The following is a 22,010-nucleotide window of genomic DNA, read 5'->3' on the forward strand; positions in this document are numbered from 1 at the left end:
CTACAGTCCCTACCTTGTTGAATTTCACACAATTTCGATGTGCAGAGTTTTTAGGGAATTACACATTTTATGCGGCGATTTAATTTACCGCGGAAGCGTATTCAAAGTGGAGGATAAAATTCTGGGTCGACTCGTACGCGTCTTCAGGGAAGAGATGGGCGGCGACGAGGTCCTCGCAGGCATTCGGGAACTTATTAAAGCTCCGCCCCGAGGTAGGGAGGACCGCTAAAGCGCGGTTGCTGGTATAAGTCAATTTCGGAGCCTCTGATGAGCTTGGAGCGAGGCCTCGGTTAGACTCGGGGCAGATTTCCAGGTTCGCCAAATCCGGGGAATTCGGGGAGCCGGAACCTTAGACTTATCGAGCCCTCTCTGGAGATGAGAAAAAGAAAGCGCTAGAAATGCCTTCGAGGTCCTCAGAACCCTCAAAGCCTTAAAAACGATCCTCTATCGCATCGAATTCAGCGAAAGAAACGAAAAAGCGTATTCTGCCAACGTGAAAACCTGATCTCAAATTCATATGAGAAAAAAAGCCTGATTTATGAAAATTCACTGTCAAGATTTCTGGATTTTCCAGAGAGAAGGCCGAATTTCGATTAATCCGGTGCACCAAAATTCGCGATTTTTTAAATCTCATTTTTAGGATCAAGGCTTGCGAAAGGAAAAATCCCTTTTCGCTGCGGAGGAGGAAAACATTCCGGGGGTGACGAAAGTGGGGCAAATCCTCGACCTCCCCTCTTGCGAACGCGGCATTTCGCGGCTCGGGATCTAGACCCGAGGTGGAAGAAAAAATCCAACCGTACTCGCAATCCTCCCCTCGTAGTTTCGTGAAAGGAGGAGGCGCTCCGACTATTTCCGGCGTCCGGCGAAGGGAACAAAAGCCCGAGGGGGAGAGGAATTCCTATTCCCGAGTCGCGAACCTCCCTTTGGCGCAAGAATCGCGCAATCGCCTTAGAATAGGAGGTAATCGAGGGAAGCTGCACATTTTTTCCACATTTCTCCAAGTTTCCTTCTTTATTGCTCCAGGTCGAAAAGAAGGTAAAGGTCAACCGAGCTATCCAGGGGCGGCGGAGATTGGAGACGTTTGATCGAGTTTCATCGCGGAACTTCCCGTAAACAAGAGGGAACAAACGATATCTCACGTGCCGGAACTCGGCAAGGGGGAGACGACCACGAGTTCTACCTTTCAACTGGAACACCAGAGCACAAAAATACGGTATTTGCCGTTTTTTTCTTTAATATTCCTCCCAAGAGAGAGCGAACAAGACTGGCGGCCAAAGCGGCTAAAGCATTGCCAGAGAATTTAAGCTCTTCGGAGCACTCGGCGACAACTTGCTCTAAGCAGCCACGAAGTTTCCAGCTTCCGTTCCCCGGAGCAATCAAGGGTTTACATGCAAGCACGCACCTGCACAATGGATACGAGATCTTCTCGGCTTGCCCGAAGACGAAAAAAGGGAAAAGAAAATAAGTTTCCTGGTCGCGGGGTGTAGGAGAGGGGATCGTCGCGCGTGCGCGCGTCGTGCCGGTCTTCTCGGTTGGCCGAACCGCTTCGGCCGGCAGTCGGCGCTCGGCAGTTCGCGCGGGAACGTTCCGGAGAGTTTTCTCCCCCCACTTTCCGCTCGATCCGGATCGTGCCCTAACCTCCTCGCGAGTGATCGTAAGCTCAATTCCTGAAACTTTCTCCTACTTTTCCCCGGGTTAATTCCTGCACCGTTTCCCGCAAAAATTCCCGAGTTTTCCGACTCGCTCCTCCGTGTGCCCGCGGTCACGTGACTGGGTGTTTGGAGGAATCGCAGATGTGGCAGAGATTCCCATCCACGAGGTGGCCCATGCTCCCCAGGCATGGCTATCATGCAGTCCTGCTGCTGCTGGCGATCGGTACGACGGGGTAGCTTCGCAAGCGCCATCTTCACCGGGGTGAGTTTGTACTCTGAGTCTAACTGTATCTAATCGTAAATCCATTCCGGATAAGTGGTAAGAAAAATTGACTAGGTGGTAACATGCGAACTTAAGAGGCGTTCAGCCCGAGCGGGCAACCACCGGTTGCGGACTCGGAAATTTTCGCTAAAAGTGAAGATAAAAGCAAAGAAACGGCCCAGGTTTTTCCGCGACCTGCTCAAGGGAACCGTCGAAACTTGTCGGAACCACGTTCACCGGGGGACGAAAAACTTTACCTCCGCCTTTACGAGGCTCGGTGGGCACATTTTTTTCCCGGAGAGAAAGAGTCCTCTCCGTTCTTGGTTTACAGGGAATTATTCACTTAATGGCCGTGTAATAAAGGTATAACTACATACTAAATTCACGTAGTTAATTTCTGGTAGAGCTCTCGCCGCGTTTACGGGGAAACTTTGATATCCCTCACTTATACCGCCTGTCCTTTAACGGGCACGAGCTTCATGGCGGGTAATAAACCCGACTTCAATGAAACCAAGTTTACAAAAGGTCTGCCCCGGATGTAAAAACGGTCTCGCGTGAGTGGCTTCCTTATGAAACTGCCCCCGCGGAATTTGACGGGTTTGCCGAGTTTTTTCGTATTTTATTTTACTCCCTCTCTCTCCCCCCTGCCGAGGCCTCGCAAAGGTGGAAACTCGGTGGGAATCGATTTGTTGATGAAAGTCGAATGGGGATTGGCTTCCGGCTTCCGCCGAGATAATTTGAAAGCCTTCGATTCTACGTCGCTGGCTCACCTCTCGCGGAACGAATATTTCTCCCTGCCTGGATATGTCTCCATTCGAAAATTCATCCCAGGGAGGGATCTCATCTTCCATGATAACCGCGCTTTTAATAATCCCGAGTGTATCGATTTTCAAAGCGACGCTTAATGAAACTCCGCTTGGGAATTATTGCCAAGTTTTAGGACGTTAATGTTTTTTCTCGAGGACGTTCAGAAATGGGAGTGGAATGTTTAATGAAGACGTGTGCGCGATATGACCGAGGCGATGCCTCACCAGATGTCAGATTTTTATTAACGAGGCATGCCGCTGATTTATCTCGTTATCACCCAAGCTCTAGATGCGGTATATAAATTTCTGGGGATTTCGGACACCGCCGAGCTCGCACGCAATTCCTGACCTCGGATAATCGATCAACGTCGCGATCTTCCCGGACGATCGACCGTCGGGGAATCGCCGGCCGGAAAGCACGGGTTTAATTGACACTGCGAATGAAAATATCCCCCGGGATTTATCGAGCCACGTTTATAGCATTCAGGAATAAAGTCCTGGTTAATCTAATCGTAATCGAAAGCGTTGGTAACTCGGGTTAACGGTCCACTGATCGATCGCGGTTGGATCGAATGACAGGGTTTCGTTCAATTCTACTCAAAAAGACTCCTTTGTCCACCGTCGGACCGAAATTCCATTTAATTACCAGGAATTAATTACACGTTGGGCGAGTATCTACGTATTTATGGGTCGTGGCAACCGCCTTCTTCGCTGTACAATGTTGTGTTTCGTTTGATTCTGCCGGCACCGTAATATATAAACCCTAACGAGTGGTAATGCGATAAGAGGAGCCGCGCCGTGCCGCTGTACCTTGCGATCGCCCGGCACCGCGTATAGACCTATTTTTTTATTTATGAATAAATAAAACTAAAATTGAGCACGCGTGTGCAAGCTCCACTCGATACCGTAGATCCCGGGTAACGCTCGTTTTCTTCCAAATGGAGAGCATGAATTTTGGATTGCGAAGGATCATCCCCCGGAAACTGCACTCGGAGATAGAGCCCTGGTAGGAGGCCCTCGACGCGGGACCGTAAAAGCACGGAGGATCGACGTATTGGGATGCGAAAGCCTTTCAATTCTGTCGGTACCACCGTATTGGCTTTAACGAGCGGTAACAGCACCGATCGATGAAACCCGAAGGCTCCCAGCTCTCTTCTAAACGGCGTGACACGCCTAGGCCGAAGTCCCCGTGGAGCTAAACTTCCCGCTTCGGTTTCCGGCTTTAACGATGCCTCCGGAAACGGGCCGGGATCATCGAGATTCATTCGGGATCCTGGATCTCTTCCCCTGGGACGTCCGGCGAGACGGGATAAAATCCGCGTTTCGTGTCGTTTATGGCGTTTTTAGGGCGCTTTAGGGCGCTTTAGGGCGCTTTAGGGCGCTTTAGGACGTTCTAGGGCTTTCTAGGACGAGCCCTATGACGACCCACCCCGGAAGGACCTAACTCCGAATAAGATATCCCCAATTTTTACATTGGTCAGAGTTGCCCTCGCAGGGATCGAAGATCCGCCACATTGTGGCGGAAAAATCGGGATGGAATTTTAATGAGTTCCTTCGCTTCCGGGTATCCGTATCGAGGGTAAGAGAGGGGGAGCAAGACCCGTGCAGTAATTTCCTTGATAAGGGTCGCAGCGTCCGCTCTCCTTGCTGACGTCACTCCTCGTCTCCGTCTCTCTCTCTTTCCGTATCCCTCTTTCGCTGGATAGGTACCTCGAAACGGGGACAAATAAACAAGGGGGAGAAGACGCGCCCTGTTGTAAATTGATGACGAATCCCTTACCCCTCGGGAAATTTACGCGTTTTACGAAACGCCCCCGTCGGCCGAAGCTAAGGGCGGCTCGTCTTACCCCTGAAGAAGGCGCCGTTCTATGAGTAATCAGCCGATAGATTGGCCCAATATTTACACCTCGACGTACCTCGAATGTACGTTTCGACTGTCTGTATGCGTCATAAAAAATACACGTAGAACCTAGAGCGACTCAGCCCTGTACCCTATCTCTGGAATTCGTGTTACGTGAACGTCGAAGGCACGAACGGGCGACAAAGCTTGTGCAATAGGACGATAAACTCTTCGGAAAGAATTCAACTTTATGAGCGATTGGCTCCGTAAAGGACGTGTCACATTGAATTATTCATTGTTAAGTACATATTTATTAAAATTTGTTGGGCGTCACAAATGCCATCTAGGACGTAGCGATCTTGGATTTATCCGACTAGATTTGCTGGATCGTTTTGCTCCACCCTGGTATCGGAACGCGTATTAAGACTGACGTTTATGTCACACGAATCTTAGGGTGATATAAGGGACTTTGAGGTCCGTGTAAACGCGCTCGTAATTGTTTCCTTTAAACGGCGCTAACGACGTGCCAACATCGGCGCAGTTTCGGTCCGTTGAACACGCATATTCCGGGAGTTGTTCTCTTTACGTAGCATCGCCCTAACTACGCCAGAGGAGCTCTTTTTCCTCGGAAAGAAGCGAAATCAAAGGGACTATGGCGAGCTTACTCGGCGCTCTTCGTCAAAATTGCCTCCGATGGTTTTAACATTTTTCTTTCACAACGTCCCTCGCCATTAGGGAAGAGAACGTGACAGGGGTTCCCTCGAAATTTCATAATACTCCCAGCTGGCGAACGTCCGGAGGGATGATTTAATCGTTATCGCTCGTCGCTTTAATTATGAACCGAGCGGTGCTGAATCGACCGACTCGCACTTTATCGATAACCTCAAAAGGACGTTCCCTCCGGCGGAGGCAAAAATAGCGAGCTTTCGCCTAGCGACACGTCGGCCGTTACTCGCCGTTATAAATTTAACTTCGTTTCCCGAGATCCGCGTTATCGCGAAGGCGGTGACGCAGCTTCCCGTATCCTGCGCCTCGCCCTTGAAAAGGATCGGGGTCCTTGCAAAGAGGCTCGACGAGGCCCTTTAATCCGAGTCGTTAACCCGAAATCAAATAATAATCGACCATTCATTCCGTGTCAAAGGGACGCCGCCGACCTTGATTAAATCTCGCCTAGGTCGACCCCACGCCGGCGATTCCGCGTCCGAGCCTATGGGGCCGACGAGTCCGTTATCCCCTGTATGGTTGCACCATTAGACGTGTACGTATGATACGAGGCATATGTCAAGACCACCGTGTACGCGCTTACGCGGACAAGGCGAGATTCCGTCCGTTTTATTCGCGGGAGGGAGGCGGAAAGGGGGAGAATTACGTCCGCGGGAAGGAGACAAGAGGATGCGTGAAAACGGGACGTAAGGCTCGGGGCGATGATAACAATGGCGGCCACCTCTGTCCCACCGTCACAATTCACAAACGCCCATCTGCTTTTTATACCTCCAGGAGCGACGCGAGCAAGAGAGATGGCGGCACGAGGAGGCAATTTCCCGGCCGGAATCAATCACTTCGGCCGAAAGGACGCGTCCGCGAGCTCGCATCTTTCGCGATCGATCACTATACGCACGACGCCCACGCCTTCTCCTCGAGCACGCTCGAGAGAATCGCCGAGAGCTTTCTATCTGAAATTTAGAAGTGGCCAAGATGGCGGCCGGAAAAACCGTCGAAAGTCAATCATCGCGTTCGCCCGAGCACGAGCTGGTTCACCGAATCGGACACGTACCGCGATTCGAAACGATGACTCTCGACCCGGTGTCGAATTTCCACCCAAGTTTCCCCTCTCTCTTCGGGTGAATTTCTTGCCCTTCGAGATCCTTTCTCCGTGGACCCCCGCGGAGTTTTCGTGACCTCCCCGTCGTTATTGGACTGTTACCAGGAAGAACCTCTACATCCACCTCTCGGAAAATGGAACCGCGGCAGATACGCATTAATATTTCCCCGGGAAATTCATCAGGCTTCTCCACGTAATATCCATGGAAACCGCGTCCAATTTCGACCGATAACCTCGTTGTGGCGGGACGCACTCGCATTCTCGCGCGCGTTACGACTTTGGAAACCGAGCTGCCCTGTGAATACGGAATTAATGAATATCCGTCATGGCGCGAAAGACACGTCGGATTACGAAGCCGACGCTTGTAAGTCGCTTTAACCGGCGAATGCATTGTTTGCCCGAGAGCGGCCTTTCCTGCGAGTGATGGCGGCTTTTCCACCGATTATTCGCCCCCCAGCCGACGTTTAAATAAACGAAACGACTGGGAATTAATTATTTAACTCGGCGTGTAGGGCGATTGCGAAACTCTGAATTAATTAACATACTGCGCGATGGGGACGGATTATCGATAATTATTTCTTTAATTTTCAGTTCTACTTCGCCCTCGTCGCTGTCATGACGGGAACTCTTCTCTATGACGAGCAACAGTACCTAATCGGAAATCGTTCCTTACCGGAGTCGCCCAGCGTCCTGGAGCCGGATACCATATCACCGAGTAAGGCCATAAATATCTACGTGCCTACGATAATTGATTAAGCTGTTTGATATAACATTGCGAATTTTTCTTATAATTTATTGAGCCGCTTGGATGTGAAATATCAATTTTTTTTTTTTTTTTTCAACGGTTTAAATCGGTCCTTTCATATCGAACGACCTGATATTACGAACACATCGGGTCGGAATAGCACTCGAATCCACGTCATGGGGTCTGCTTTCCTTCTTCCCGGCTAGAAGGACCTCAAACTACCGACAATGGGAGAGAATATTCCTGTATTTGCAGGGGAATCAAATAATTATCCTAGGCGGGGACACTATACCACTCGGTACACGGGGCAGCTAAGAACGTACATATTCATGCACTTGGACTGAAAATAAAGGTCTCATCATTTATTGAGGACCTCGGGGAATAAGACATCATAAGCTATGAATTCGCATCGAAGAATTCAGTTTCTTTCCCGGATAGATGAGTACAAACTAGCTCATGGGGTGAGCTCCCCATATTTGCAGGGGCATCCAATCAGCTGATCGATCGCTCAGCCTGTACTCTCATTCTCTCTGTTTACGGTGGCACCTTATCTCGACCTGCCGAATGAATAACCCTAATGGTTGCCGTTGGAAGAATTGCGATCTGGATAAGGGGGAGTTAATCGCTAATCCCCTTTCTTTTGCAGCCACCATAAGGTTCAACATCGCGGTGCTGACGTGTTCCTGCTGCGGAGTGCTCAGCTCGCTGCTACTCCTCTATGGCCTGCTCAAGGTACAGTAAGTACTTATGAATAATTCAGGCGGTTAAACGATGGGCCCCCGACTTACTTTCCGCTTGCTTCTGTGTACGTAGAGGCGCAATTAGGCGAGTCATTCGCCGTTTTAGCGTGTCCGAGAGCGGGAGTAATTTAATCGGGACAAAGAATACTCCATGATTTACGGGATTCCCTTATCACTTTCGAGGACAAAACAGATTTGCCGAGGGGCGGTCTCCTGGAACTACGTGTCCTTAGACGCAATTTGGAAGGGAGGTCCTTACGCGTTGGAGATCCTGACGGGCGAGGACCTCCGGGCTTCGCCCTCACCCCTTTATCCCTCGCCCTAATATCCAGGACGATACGGGGGAGGAAATAAACCGAGAGCGCTGTGTCCTAGGGTCGATACGAACTCAAGTAAATGATATTATTTCCGAGGGTGGAGGACGCCGGGAATTAATTATTAATTAAGGAAACGCCGACTCCTGGCTAAAGGACCGCGTCCACCCGCGCCCAAGGAACGGGGAATTCGACGTTAATGGTTAACGATACGAGAAAATTGTTTTCATTAAAGTTGTAGACCGGGTCCTTGTGGGTCATTTTTCTTGTAACGTACACCCTTGAGGCGGAATATCCTGTATTAATGTCCCAGTCGCCGCCTCGGCCGAACAGCTGTCAATGATTAATGGCCCCGTCGCATATCTGGGCATCCTTCTGGTTTTCCAAAGTTTCGACCTCGGCAGCTTCGAAATCCCTGAAAGGCTCCCTCGGAATTGTCGGACCACTCTTCGTGTTTGCGGATTCCGTAATCCGGAAGGCCTGGATTGGCGGTTTTCCGCGGCGTCAATCAAACGACTCGCAAACGCTGGCAGCACACTATCGGCTTTCGTTCCTCTCGTTTACGTGGAACACGGGGAAGGCGCGCATCGGTAACCTCGGAATATCGTTTTCAGCTTGCCGAAAATACGTTTATTTTCGCAACGAAGCTCGATCCCCGCATAGAAACGCGAATCAAAGATCGAAGGGTATTTCTTTAACGATTTTTATTTAACGAGGGTAGGAAAGAACTCGGACGCGTTTCAAGAAAAAGGCGATCATCGCTATACATTGAGTACCATTTATTATATGGTTGAAATGAAAATCAGGATTTTATTTTATGAAAGGCGCGAGAACATACGGCTTCGTTTAATATATAACAAAAATCAAAGGATCGAAGGATATTTCTGTACCGAGGGATATTTCGAGAAGCTGGGGAGAAATTAGAAATCTATTATGGGGAATTCGATTTGTCGTTTGTTACACCCTCGGTACAAGACGAGCATCATTTATTATATCACAGAAAATGCGGAATCAAGAAGCAGAGGATATTTCCGTAAGGAAGGGTATTTCTGGGGAGAAAACCGGGAATCTATTTAACGAATATCTCGACGTGTCGTTTATTACATACTCGATATAAGCCGCGTATCATTTATTATATTACACAAAATGCGGAATCAAGAACCGGGAGGCATTCCGTAACGAGGGATATTTCCGCAGGGCGGGAGAAAGCTGGGAATTTATTAGGTGAAAGGTAAGGTATCGAACGCGCGGAATGGAGTCGCGGATCGATAAGAGAAGGACCGATGCGTCTCCCGGTTGGGAAGTGGAATCCTGATCCTATCAAGGATGTCAACGGGCATCGACACCCGAGTGGACGCTCCCATTTCCCGGCCATTTGCCCCGCCATTAATCATTCCCGCATCGACAATACTGTGTCTCTCCGGGGGAAGAAGTCCCCTCTAACGAATGGCGGCCGATTCGTTGCGCGCCTTCTTCCCCTTCGCCCTAAAGGGAGGCGCGATTCTGCCGCGGCCTGGACCCGTCCGTCATCTCGTCCGTCGATATCGACGGCGACGAGATAACCCCCCCCCGATACGTCTAATTAAACTTGAATACGAGTTTCCATCCTCCCCTCTTCGAAGAGGAGAAGGAAAAGCGCGTTCGGGAGAAACCCATCTCTCTCTCTCCCCCTCTCTTCGGCATCGATCTATATATATATAAGACTCAACAATTACCCTAGCCCTTTGCGACAGATTCCCTGTCGACGAGGCGCGGAAATTTTCCCAATTTAATTCTCTCCGGCCGAGAAAGAGCCTGCCAACTTTTCCAATTTGGATATATCTCTCTTTCTCGCCCCCCCTCGACGCGTATCTCTCCAGAGAGAGACGTACGTACGTGTACGCGACACACACCTGTGTATCGATTCCAACTCGGACGAACCTGTGCGACCTGGAACTGCCAATCTCGTCAGAAACTTGCCCATCAGCTCGAGTGTCAACGCTCGCGGTGGAATTAGCCCGACCCCGTGTTCTGCGAGCCTTTCGGCAAAGTAGAGCCCTCGCGCCAAAGTCGCATCCTTGCCGGGAAAAATAACCAATGTAGAGTCCCATCCTCTTCCATGGAGATCCTTCCATGATGCCGGACAAATCGACGAGGTGGAATAGTCGCATCCTCTGTTCAGGATAACGAAGAAATTGGCAATCTGTTCGTTGCCCCGGATGTAACCCGACAATACCTCCAGGATCTCCGGCATCCATCCTCTAATTTAATGTCAGGGTGCAGCCTTAATCAATCCTTGGATTCGCTTGCACCTTTGCAGCCATTGTGCCTCCGACAATCGGAGAATAAAGCCGCGGACTTCGAGCTCGGCTGGATTTAAAGGAGCCCCCTGTTTGCATCGTTTCTGTAACCTCGGCAAACTGACGATTAATTCGAGGAATCCTTGTTCCAGGATCAGCTGATATTCCTCGTGCCATGGATCGTCGCAATGGTGGCTTTCATCGCCGTCGACTTAGCCCACACCATGTACCTGCTCTTCTTCACCGAGGTAAGACCTCTACCTTTGCTCTGCTCGTTGAAAGAGAACAGCAAAGAAGGAAGTAGAAGCAGAAAAAAATACCCTTTTTTCGCATCCATTTCACGTTCCGCTTCCACCTTCACCTGTTAATTAACAATGCAGGAGGCAGGCAAGTGCTCACCTTTAAGGCGGTAAGACCGGTTCTCTTATTTACCATGGAAAGAGCTTATTCCGCGTTACGTTCATTTTCCACCTGTCGCGTCCGAACTCCGAACGGCTGACGACCGTTCCCGAGGCCACTCCGTGCGGTATCTAAATTTTAAAAATCCTGGCTCTATGAATTTTTGCCATTTCCCCCGCAAGTAGGAGCCCTCCTCGTTCCTTTATCTTCTTTTTTTTGCCTGCGGACACGAATATGCCGGCTTAGAGTGCTAACCGAGGTGGGACGGATCCGAAGATGTCGGATTTTCCCCGGGATGTCGCCGGATGCAACGGCGCGGATATTGCGATCGATTATGAAAATTCTCCGGAGGGAAAGACCGAGGGGAGCGGTCTTTGAGGAAATGGCCAGAAGGAGCAGATCGGCATATATTGGAAACGCGGATACTACCACTTTTCTGCTCGGCGAGGAACTCGATGAGGAGTTCAATTCTATGTGGCCGAGATGAAACCACCTTCGAGGAAGTCGACTTTCTCTCATCTTTCTCTCGCCGAAATAAATCCTACGAAGAAAATTCTTCCTCAGACGAAGCACCTTCGAGCTTGTCTACGCGGTGGATCGGCAGAGAATCCTGTAAAATCGCTGGAAAAAAGAAAATATGAAAAATAAAGAAATTCAAATAACAATGCCAATCTGAACCGAACAGGATGCTGCGCCATCCGAGGCTCGGCCAGGATCGGGATATCTGGAGGCTCATCGATTTCTGGCTCTCTAAATCCTGGCTGGCGGAGTTACAAGTTTATTGCCGATGCGGTATCACGGTGATTATCTTAATTAAGTCGATTCGAACCGGCTCGTTTGTTCTGCAAATTACCGCGAGGTTAGCGTGCACATTCAAGCGGATGTTCGATTGATCGTCGCGGCAATTTGCAGGCTCACCGTGTCGATGAAACGGCGGGAATTATTCAAGAGAGTCGAAAATCGTTTTGCCGAGCTTTTTTCGTTTCAATTGTAGCTTTGTCGACAATTTCGCCCATTTTTCAGAAGGGAACAAATTAAATCTAGAGTTTCATGTTCGCCCCCTTCGTTTCGTACCACCCTCTAAAATCCGCAGAAATTGCCCGTTGAAAATTGCAGAATTTTCAGATAGGAAAGATCGAAGGGAAGCCTCATGACCGATAACGGAAATCCGCTCCTGTTCTCTCTCCTTTCCTTCCTCTTTCTCTCGTAAGGGAGAAAGCAGATTTCGCGGGACGTCACGCGGTGATATGCGATCTCCGTGCGACGTCTGTTTGTAGAACGTACATCCACATCACTCGAGGATTATTAAAATCGCCGAGCTCGCTCCGCGTTTCCCGTCGATCTTATCCCGGGTTTTCGATGCCTGTCTTGGCTGAAGTACGAGCGGATAAATTAGCGGCAATTTTTCCCGCGTCGGCGAGATCGGGATCTCGAGGGCTCCGATTATTACGGGCACGAGAAAGTGTCGAAAGGGGAGGGGGGATTTCCTTAAGGTCCTTGTCGAACGAAATCCTTTAATCGATAGGTACACTTAGGCTACCCTCTCCTCGGCATATCGGGAAAACGTCGGTGCGGAAAATAGCGTGCTCGACAATGAGCTCGACCGCAGGTGCAATCTTCATTAATGTCCTCGCCGCAAAGTCTTTGCCCTCCTCCGTTCCATCTCCCCCTTTTCCCGGTCCCTCGTTCCCTGGCGCGATTCCCTGGGGACACATGCCGTAAAACAGGAACAGGAAAACGAAGTTTCCTCGCGGTAACGGTTAAGCCACTAATGGAAAAAGGAGGAGCGCTTTTCTACGCGAAAATTACCCCTCTCCCTTGGACGCGCTTTCACGTAGGCTGTTGAGAAAATCCAGCTTTTCGAAACGCAGAATATACTCCTCTTCGACCCTTGACCTGGCCTCTTCTTTTCATTTAAATTTGGGAAATTTTTACGAGTTCTTATTCAACCCCCAAATGTCCCGATAGGAGGGATCGCGACGTACGTTCTCGCAACCCCTTTGCCATTTTCCCGGAAGACTCGCGTTTCCATCCCGTGGGAACGCCGACACGTGCTCCAGGCGAGATGAACTCACTTTTTGAGAGGGACACCCCTCCCCCCGGCGAACCTCGCTTTCCTGGAAAGTAATTCCGCGTCCAGAGGAGAAATGCTCGAGTTACTTGTAATCGACAATTGCAGGTGTCCCTGATAAGCGCGCACGTGACGTCGCGCTACCAGGGTACAAAAGTGTACCTACAATTAGTGCAAGTTTCTCCCATTTTCTTTTCCAGGAGAGGCTGACCCCGATCAAGGCGATGGTCTTCACGTTGAATTTCTTCTTGGTCTGCCTGCACGTGAGTGCACCTCCTCCTAGTCTCTGAATGTTATTACAACGCCGAAGCCGGAAAACCAAGGAGATTAAACTTGTTACCCCTTTCGTCCAGATATATTCGCTGCTCTGCGTGATATCTCAGTGCCAGGAATACCTCATGGGCCGCGGCACCGCAACCGACGACTGCGAGTACAGGGTGAGTTGCCGGGATCTTTTTCAGGGATTTTGCTGGAAATTGTTTAGGGAGAGCCACGTAGGGGCGAGATTAGTGGCTGACACTTTCGCGAAGGAGAGACGGAGAGGGAGTGCCGAATTAAGGCCCGCTTCTGCTCGACTCCATAAATCAGCCTATAAATTCCGGAAGCGGAAGGAGACGCAGGATCCTCGAGAGAGAGAGGGAGAGTGCAGTCTGCCTTGTCAACTGGACGTGCCCCACGAATGTGAATAAGCTTAAAGTCGGCTCCGCGGATCCCCGCCCTTTCGGTATGTCTGTCCTCTGGGGAAACCGACTCGGAAACGTGCCCTACAAATTCTAATAAGATCCCTCGATAGAAATTTATCCCGTTAATCGATCCCGCGGGATCCCGACGCGGCGGCAATCTTCTAGAAATGTCGCATCGCCTCTTTCTACGAACCGATTCGAGAGACGTCGAGATAATGGGTTTCTGGGGCGGCTCTCTCTGTATTTGTACCTTTCCGTGGTTGTTTTCAGCGGTATAACTTTCCCGGGGGTCGCGGTAGGATGCATTATTCGCGACGCCGAGCGCTCTTCCTTGAAGGGTGTATTTCCGGCCCGATTAAACATCCAACAACGTTGCTCCCGTTCCGAATTATCGAAGGCCGAATTTACCAAGACGCGGCCAGGAACGAGGAACAAGGCGACTCGAATGGAACCAATATCCAAAAATGACGACAATTATCTCGCGAGCTCCCCGCCCGTTGCTTCCCCTATGTCCTCCGGTGGCAATTTCGTCGTCCTTTTAATTCTAACCGCAAGGCCGGTGCAACTTGGGACTGCTTAATTCGATCGCGTCCACTTTTCTCAGCCCCGCAAGCGGAATTCCTAATTGCCGCCATTAGTTGAGGAGAAAAAGCTCCGAACGACTCTGGCCAACTTTTGCTCCGCTTGCGGAGAGACTCCTTAGGACGTATCTCTATTGCCGCTACTTACTCTCCTGCATCGTGCACCGGGGTGCTCTAAAGGACCTCCGAGCACCGTAAAGTAAATTAATATCATAAGAATCATCCAGGATTCCGAGGATCTACGCGACTTCGTTCCGTCGCCTCTGCCTAAAGAGACGATTGTCAATTTACTGGGCATTTTGAACAGCTTCCTCGACATGGTTAGAATGTTTACTTCGGCGTCGGTTCCTCACTTCAAAGATGGCGTTGCCAATCCATTTTTATATTTGTATTATCTGTTGGCAGGTCCCAGCAGTGCGCTATACCGTACCACCGACCACCACGGCGACGTCGTGTCTGAGTTCCCGAAGGGCGGCGACGAACAACGAGACTCGAGAGACGGCCACGGCGACGCCCACGCAAAGTCCGACGACGGCGCCGGCCGCCATGTCGGAAAAAAGTCCAAACGCCGGGAAATCGGCGAGGAAACACGTGCAGTTCCCCGACACGACCTCGATAAGTCAAACCGAGAAGTCGGGTCGGTGTGGCGACCTTTATCGCGAGCTCGTACCCTGAGAAAAGAGATTCCACCGATTCCACGAATATATATCATAGAATAGTACCAAAGAAACATTTTCTTCATTCAAAGGATAATCGTTTGACTTAAATAAGCTCGAATAAATCGGGCGTAACGTTCCTCTGCAGTTGTAACAATCTATCTTTGGTTTATTGGACTGGACTAGGATTATTCCTTGAATTAACATAATATTACTTCGGTTCGATACAGTTTTTTTCTCAGGGTATCAACCGTTAATCGCTCGCCCATTGTTACGAGGTTGTCCCACCGAGTGCGGGGTGTCGTTCATAAAAAGCCAATCGGAACTGCGGCGGAAGTGACGCGCGAAACTAAACGCAATTCTGATTGATTGATTGATTGATTGATTGATTTTTTTTCTCTCGTTCAGCCGCAGTGCGTCCACGGTGACACCCGACGCACTCGCCAGTGGGACGGCTCCTTTGCGGACCGAGGCGACGCGCGACTGGTGCTCGATTTTTGACATTCATTTTGATTTCCAGACACTGGAGGTATCGACATAACCACCAAGTGGACCCCGGAGACCGAGCTGGGCAAGTCGGAGATCCAATTGGCCCCTGGTGCCGTTGATACCGCGCCATTATTGTCCTCGCCAACGATCCATCAGTCGTCACCGGCGGGGACAAAGGGCGGCGATCCGCAGAGTTGAGCCCTGGGGTGCTCGCCGGGCCTCTAGTCAACTTGTTTTCCTCGTATCAGGGTCCTAACGAGCGGAAGTTAAGCGTTAATCAATGTGATCGATGTCGTAGTTATCGCCGGCCGATCGGAGTCCGGGACCGACTCCAATCCTACGACCGCCATTTTGGAGAACCACTTTTTCTATCAGGCAGAGCGGACCTTGAACTCTATATTTATCCGATTGAGGGAGGAGCGAGATAGATTATCCGCATGGTCCGACGTGTACATACATTGACGGGCTAATGATCCGGAGATGAGAGCCGACTATAAGTGGTACACCTACGCTGATAAAAATCTATCGAGATTTACATACATTTTTCCACGCCGCGTAACTCAAGTTTCACGTAGGAAAAAAACGGTGGAAAGATTACGTTACAGGGCATTTTCGCTCGAATTAAACGTAACGTTAACGGGATAATTTCCTTTAACTTGACTTAGATGTCGAATGCGATATCACAGAGACAATGCGACTTTTCTGCAATTTATCGTGGCATCGAAATCACCGATAATTGGATGTGTGAATTCAGTGTGGTCACTTTTATCGGCGTGGAAAACGTCAACGCTCTCGAAATACGTTCCCTGCGTAGTGTACACTTAGCTCATCGTCCATTAAATGGAGAATGTTAAGGATGGCCGCAACCATTGTTGAGACTGAGACGCGTTGTTCCTTTCGGACCAACTTTTTCTACCGTCGTGCCCGTGCGCGTTAACGACTCGTTGAAACGGTCAGGTGGACAAAGACCTTAGTCACGATTTAATGTAACGTAATCGAGAGAGGGGACGTATCATTTTAGGAATTAATTACGGAGAGAAGACCCTCCTGCGAGTACTCGACTTCTCAACCTCTGTGTACGGTAACAATGACCGCATCGTGTATGGTAATAAAGAATTCTACCGTGCACCATTCGTGGGACAAAACGCGCGTACCGAGTTGACAAAGGGTCGAGGAGATGAATTCGGAAAGATAAGCTGACCGTTGTTTCCAATTTACGAGAGAATCATAAATTCCGAATTTATTGGTGTCTCTTGCAAGTCTCTATCAAATATACAAGACATAACAAAAATTATTACTACGTGTGTCTGCCCCGTGTGTATGCTTCGCGGTTGGAAATGAAAAAAACGTTAATCGGCGAAGCACCGGCATCCGAATGCCTAGGGAATGAAATTAACGCCTCCAATGTGACGGTACAAATTTATCACAGATTTCCTTCTTTCGTATCGTGAAATTTTTAATTTAACTACGGTTTAAAGTACAGCTATATACAATTACGAGAGGAATTGTAGATCCCGAGTGCGCTCTTACGCGACATTCATGTTTCTCGCTCGTCGACCAATTTTCTCATTTTTCTCATTTTTCTCTTTTTTCTCTTTTTTCTCTTTTTACTCTTTTTACTCTCGGCGCTGAAACTTTTTTTTTCTCTCACGAAGGGTCTTTACATCTACGCCGATATAATTAATCTTGCCTTTTGAAGATGCAGGGCTTATTGCCGGAAAATAATGATAATCCTTTACGCAAACGCCTCTTGCAAAGACGTCGATTCTAATTACGCAGGAGGTAGGCGAAAAATTCATTCGCGCCGTCCGGAGGAGACGGAGTCGCTCCGAATTAACACCGAGAGCCTTCCTTACGCCTCCGATACTCTTTTACACCGTGCGATCTCGTATTTACGTATCGAAAACGTTAGCGGGAGGGGGTACTACTTGCTAACTGCAATCGCAAACGGAATTATTCGAGACTACGGCTAGCACTTGACTGGGGCGCAAAATTACTCGTAAAAAGCGGTAGCGTTTCTCGCCATACTTGAGTACCATCCGGCCAGAAAATAATCCTTTTTTCGACCCTGGGAATTATACGAAACACGTTGGGTCGAAATTCCAGAATTTCCGAGCTTTCAAATTATTTGTTATCCACGAATAGAAGCGGAAATTCCGCCCTGCAGGGAAAATGGCGGACTCGAAGCAATCAAGTACTGGCGATGCGTTACGGCTTCACTTTATTTGAGAAAGGAAAGTACAGAGGGTCTGAACGAATTGCACGGACAGTACAGTTACGCCTAATGTATCTTTACAAGGACACGAGTACTCGCCCAGAGACGCGACATCCCTCGTCATTCCCTACTGTCTTATCTCCACGCTTATCGCGAGACAAACTTAAGCTCATCGCGTAGCAAAGTTGAAACGAATTGTTAAAAAAAAAAAAAAAGAAAAACAAGGAATCCCATTTTCGGTAAACGCGCATACGATCTGAAATCTCGATCGCGCCAGGTTAAATATCTATTCCTCGTTGTTCTTTCTTTCCTTTTTTTTATTCTCGTACTTTTATCACGCGCCAGGCATTAGAGGGTTTTAACGTTCGGAACATCTGTTTTCATTGAAAAATCTCGGTTGCGTCTGGCTGTATACCTTATTCCTCGTTTTTTTTTTTCCCTGTATTTTTCATCGTGCCAGGCATTAAACGATTCTAATATCTGGGACGTGAATTTCTCTCTTTTTTTTTTAAATCGGTATACAAGCGTTAGAAATTCCGACCGTTTGACACAGTCCACGTGTGTATAGTTTTGCGCGTCAACCGCGACTGACGTTGGATTACTTGTTGCAAGTACACGAGTACACGTTACGAAAGCGTCGGTCGGTACGTGTTTACGTATAACGCGATCGTCGTCGTCGAAGGTCCTGCGTGAAGGGTTGAGGAAATCGGTGAGAGTTTCGCCGTTTACCTTCCCTAGAACGCATTTTTATAAATGGCCTACGAAGAGCGCGCTTTCTCCTGCACCGAGACTAAACTTAACGAAATTACGCTACGCTGCCGCGATTGGCCGAAATAAATTAAAAGTTCACCCGGACCGAGGAAGGAATTGAACACACGAGATACGTCCGAAACATCGCGATAACCCGGTCGGCGTTTTGGAAACGCGCAGGGGACGATTCCAGAAGAGGTTCGTACAGGACGACAGGGGAACCACTCCTGCGTACAGTTCGTAACATGTGTACGAATAACTTGTCTTTTTGCACGCTTAACCGCGAGTCGCTTCCGGCACTGGACGCGATTCATGCGATGCAGAGCAGCGGCCGGACTCGACAAAGCGTCACGACCTTGAAATTATAATACGGTACATCGTTCTCGACCAAAGGTTCGGGTCGAGGAGTCGATAGGTGCGCTCTGCAGGCATGAAGCGTGTCCTTAGAAGAGAATGTGGTTCGTCAAGATGTCGACGGGCCCTCGACAACTACTCGGAGGTGGGTTGTCGTCGTCCGAATTGTCGCGCCGTTTCCTGATTATCTTCGAGATCTTCCGGCGTTTCTTCTCGGCCTGGTGCCTCAACTCCTCGGTGTACGCCGTCGTGTCTATCGCTATCAGCTCCTGGAGGTGTTTGCTGAGCGAGGTCAGCTCCGGCCTGTCGTCTTCGTATACCACCTCGGAGTTGGTGGTCCTCTCGTAGAAGAGGACGTAGGGCGTGTCCGGGGGCTCCAGGCGCTTCAGGTCCTCCAACGTTGTCTGGGTGACGTAGCTGTCGCTGAACTTGTACCAATTCTGCTTGGAATCCCGGGAATAGGTGAAGTAGTGGCCGTAGTCCATGCTGTAGCCGGCGTGCACCACCGCCGCGTACAGTTGGTAGGTCTCGGTCACGCTATTCGACAACGTGGAGACCGGCAGTTGTATGGTCTCGTTGTACATGATCTTGTGACGCAGCTTCGCCCGCAGCCTGCTCTCCGAGTCGTAATGGAAGTGCTTCAGTGTTAGAATCAGGTGGGAGGGCGCTCGTAATACTTTGATGATCCTCTGCGCGTCGCAGAGCTTCATGCACTTGTCGCAGTGGTATTGATTCTCGCCGGTTAATTTTTCAGGCGTCAGGTAATAATTTATCAGGTCCTGCACCGAGACCTCTTGCGTCTCCGGGATCTCCTCCGGGAAGCAGAGTTGCAGGTCCCGAAACCTGTCCGTGTTGTGGGAACTGTTGTCGCATTGGGCGCACTGGTAGGTGATTTTCGACTCTCCCCCGAATACTCGGTGCACCAGGAAGGTTTGCGTGCTGACCTCTTCACCTCCTACCGACTGTATTCCACTGTCCGTTGAGTCCGAGTGGGAGTCGCTGAGTTGCTGAGTTTGACCCAAGTCTTCACCTGGTGAATGAAAATGTACTAAGTGTGACTAAGAATCTCAATCTATAGGTATATTTTCTCGAAAAATAAAAACCTTGCGTGAAGTCCGCCAGGGACTGCGTCTTCCTTTGCAGGATCGTGTCGCCGGTGAGGTCCTCTTCCGTTGTCCATCTCTTGATCATGCCTCCGGACTCGCCCATCGACTCGTTCGCGTCCATTGCTTGTTCTTCCTCTTTTGTCTTGGTACTGGTCGCGGCGTTCCCGTTACCGCATTGGGCAGTAATCGATTTCTCTTGCTCGTACAGCACGTCCAGAAGATGGCTGCACAAAACGAGGAATTACTCACTTTTTAAGGGTTTGTAGTTTGTAGTTTGTGGGAAGTGCATGCAATTAATGTTATGATATTAACCAGAGGAACTCGGAGCTGTCCTGTTGTTCACCGGGCATGAAGTAGACAGGGCGAGAAGCCAGCAAGATGTCGTTCGGAGACAGGGAGACGCGCTTCGAGTATTGCAGCAGAGCGAACAGATCTTGCAGTTTCCGAAACAGTGATTGGTCGTTAAACTTGTGGGAGTACTTGTAAGTCAAGACCTCGTGGCAAAACTGCTTGGTCATCACTAATGCTTGAAGAATGCTATTCATGTAACAAGTGTTTCCCAAGTTGACCAGGCCAACCTTTCCAGAGTTGTCTCTGCGATTGATTTGCGATTCCAGCTCTTCCGTCTCTTCTGCCCATATGGGCCCATGGAATATGTCATGGACCACGTGCATGTTCGGTACCACGGGGAAGCTGTTCAGTAGACCCTCGTAAATGGGATATCCAGGAAATCGCAGAGTGAGCGCCTTGGTGACGTCAACTATATCTTGAACGCATTGTTTACTCTGCTCCGAGTTATCTTTCATCAAGTGTGGGAGAACCTTTGGAACTTTCTTAATGATCTTATGGAAGAGAGTAGGAGTACTTTGCCTGCTCAGGATGTGAAACACTATCGATACGTTCTTACGTACACAGGGAAGCATTAGAGAGCTGAACATAGTCACCGCGGTGGCATCGGTAGCTTCCGCTAATACGGAATACTTGTGCTCTGCTTCCAAACCCCTAATCAGAGCCATTATCCAGACCCGAAGATAATTTCCTTGGGGCCATTTTGGCACCCAGGAACAAAGTACCTTTAGAGACTCTACCAGTTGCTCCTCGTTGTGGAGCTCCGAAAGGATCCAATCGACCGCGTGCTGGATCACCGAGACGTGAACCAGTTCCAGGACTACAGCCAATCCTGGCCCTGGTTCTCGCTTCTTGTTAGTGTCCGATATGATATCATACAATGTATCCAGAAACGAAAATATAGCGGCGTCCACGTTCCTTGTCTGTTTGCAGATCATCTCGAGGAACGACTGTATCTTCCTGGTGTGCCCCATGAATTGAGATATCTTTGTGTGCTCGCAGGGCATCGGAAAGTCCGCCAATCGAAGGATGATTAGTTTACCTAGGTTGATGTAGTTCGCGTTGGGCTTTAAGTAGATTGGATGTTCCTGTATCATCTGCAGGACGTCTGCCAGGATAGCGATGTCATTAATGTAGACGCTTTCCAGAAAAGTGAGGAAACTGCTGCACGGTTCACTCCTCTCCGTCAGGTATTTTGCGAACCAGGTCAACAGTCGAGGGGCCTCCTGCACATTCTGGACCCCGAAATTCAAAGTGTCCCAGAAGATGTCCTCCAGGTTCGTCGAGACTATGGTCTCCCGAAGGACCTGGTCGATCTCATTGAGCTCGTCCCATCCCTCTGACACCTCTTCGGCCTTCCCTGACAGGATTGTGCTCAAAGCCTTGGTGAGCCTCCGCACGATACTCTCGGCCTCCATCGCGAGCGGTGCAACGAAGCGTTGCCCGTTTATCCTCCTAATTATCCTAAGGGCACTATCAGTCCCAGGTTTAACCTCAAACCCCGATGACTCCGAGAAAAATCAACGCTGATTTTTATGCTTGCGCACAGCTACACATCCTACGCACGCACAAATACACGCGCGGTTATGGCAATGCTGCGCTTTGAATCAGAGACAAAGAATACAGATCTCTCCATAGAAGCTCAGTTACCGTGTTGACGCTTCATACCCAATAAATAGTAATCAACCGCGACGCTAGATGGCAGAACGGGTGAGATAAACCAGAGATGAGTTGGGAGATTGCCATAATGGTAAGCTACCACCGTCAATTGCCGCATGGTATTACCAGCACGAATACGTGAGCCGCCAACGGCAACTGGTAGATGGCACAGCCATCGCGAATGCGCCAGCCCCTACCACAAATTCGTTGCGCCGCCCTTGGGGGCAAAAAACGGTGAA

The 22,010-nt window shown here is 49.6% G+C and overlaps 2 protein-coding genes across 2 annotated transcripts; one reads left to right on the plus strand and one right to left on the minus strand.

The window, feature by feature from the left end:
* The first annotated feature begins 1,572 nt into the window (after positions 1 to 1,572).
* Positions 1,573 to 17,406, plus strand: LOC105699204. The gene is made up of 8 exons (XM_012424025.1): positions 1,573 to 1,914; positions 6,974 to 7,097; positions 7,774 to 7,859; positions 10,613 to 10,708; positions 13,131 to 13,193; positions 13,284 to 13,367; positions 14,600 to 14,831; positions 15,371 to 17,406. The coding sequence occupies exons 1-8, from the start codon at positions 1,840 to 1,842 to the stop codon at positions 15,535 to 15,537; spliced, it is 927 nt and encodes a 308-aa protein (XP_012279448.1). The 5' UTR covers positions 1,573 to 1,839; the 3' UTR covers positions 15,538 to 17,406.
* Positions 17,407 to 17,976: 570 nt separating this feature from the next.
* LOC105699203 (ubiquitin carboxyl-terminal hydrolase 35) lies at positions 17,977 to 21,745 on the minus strand. The gene is made up of 3 exons (XM_012424024.2): positions 20,077 to 21,745; positions 19,762 to 19,988; positions 17,977 to 19,688 (listed from the first exon to the last, which is right to left on the minus strand). The coding sequence occupies exons 1-3, from the start codon at positions 21,528 to 21,530 to the stop codon at positions 18,748 to 18,750; spliced, it is 2,622 nt and encodes an 873-aa protein (XP_012279447.1). The 5' UTR covers positions 21,531 to 21,745; the 3' UTR covers positions 17,977 to 18,747.
* Between the last annotated feature and the right edge of the window lie 265 nt (positions 21,746 to 22,010).

The sequence above is a fragment of the Orussus abietinus genome, unplaced genomic scaffold, assembly GCF_000612105.2.
Source record: "Orussus abietinus isolate OABI.00-Male unplaced genomic scaffold, Oabi_2.0 scaffold3, whole genome shotgun sequence".
NCBI lineage: Eukaryota > Metazoa > Arthropoda > Insecta > Hymenoptera > Orussidae > Orussus > Orussus abietinus.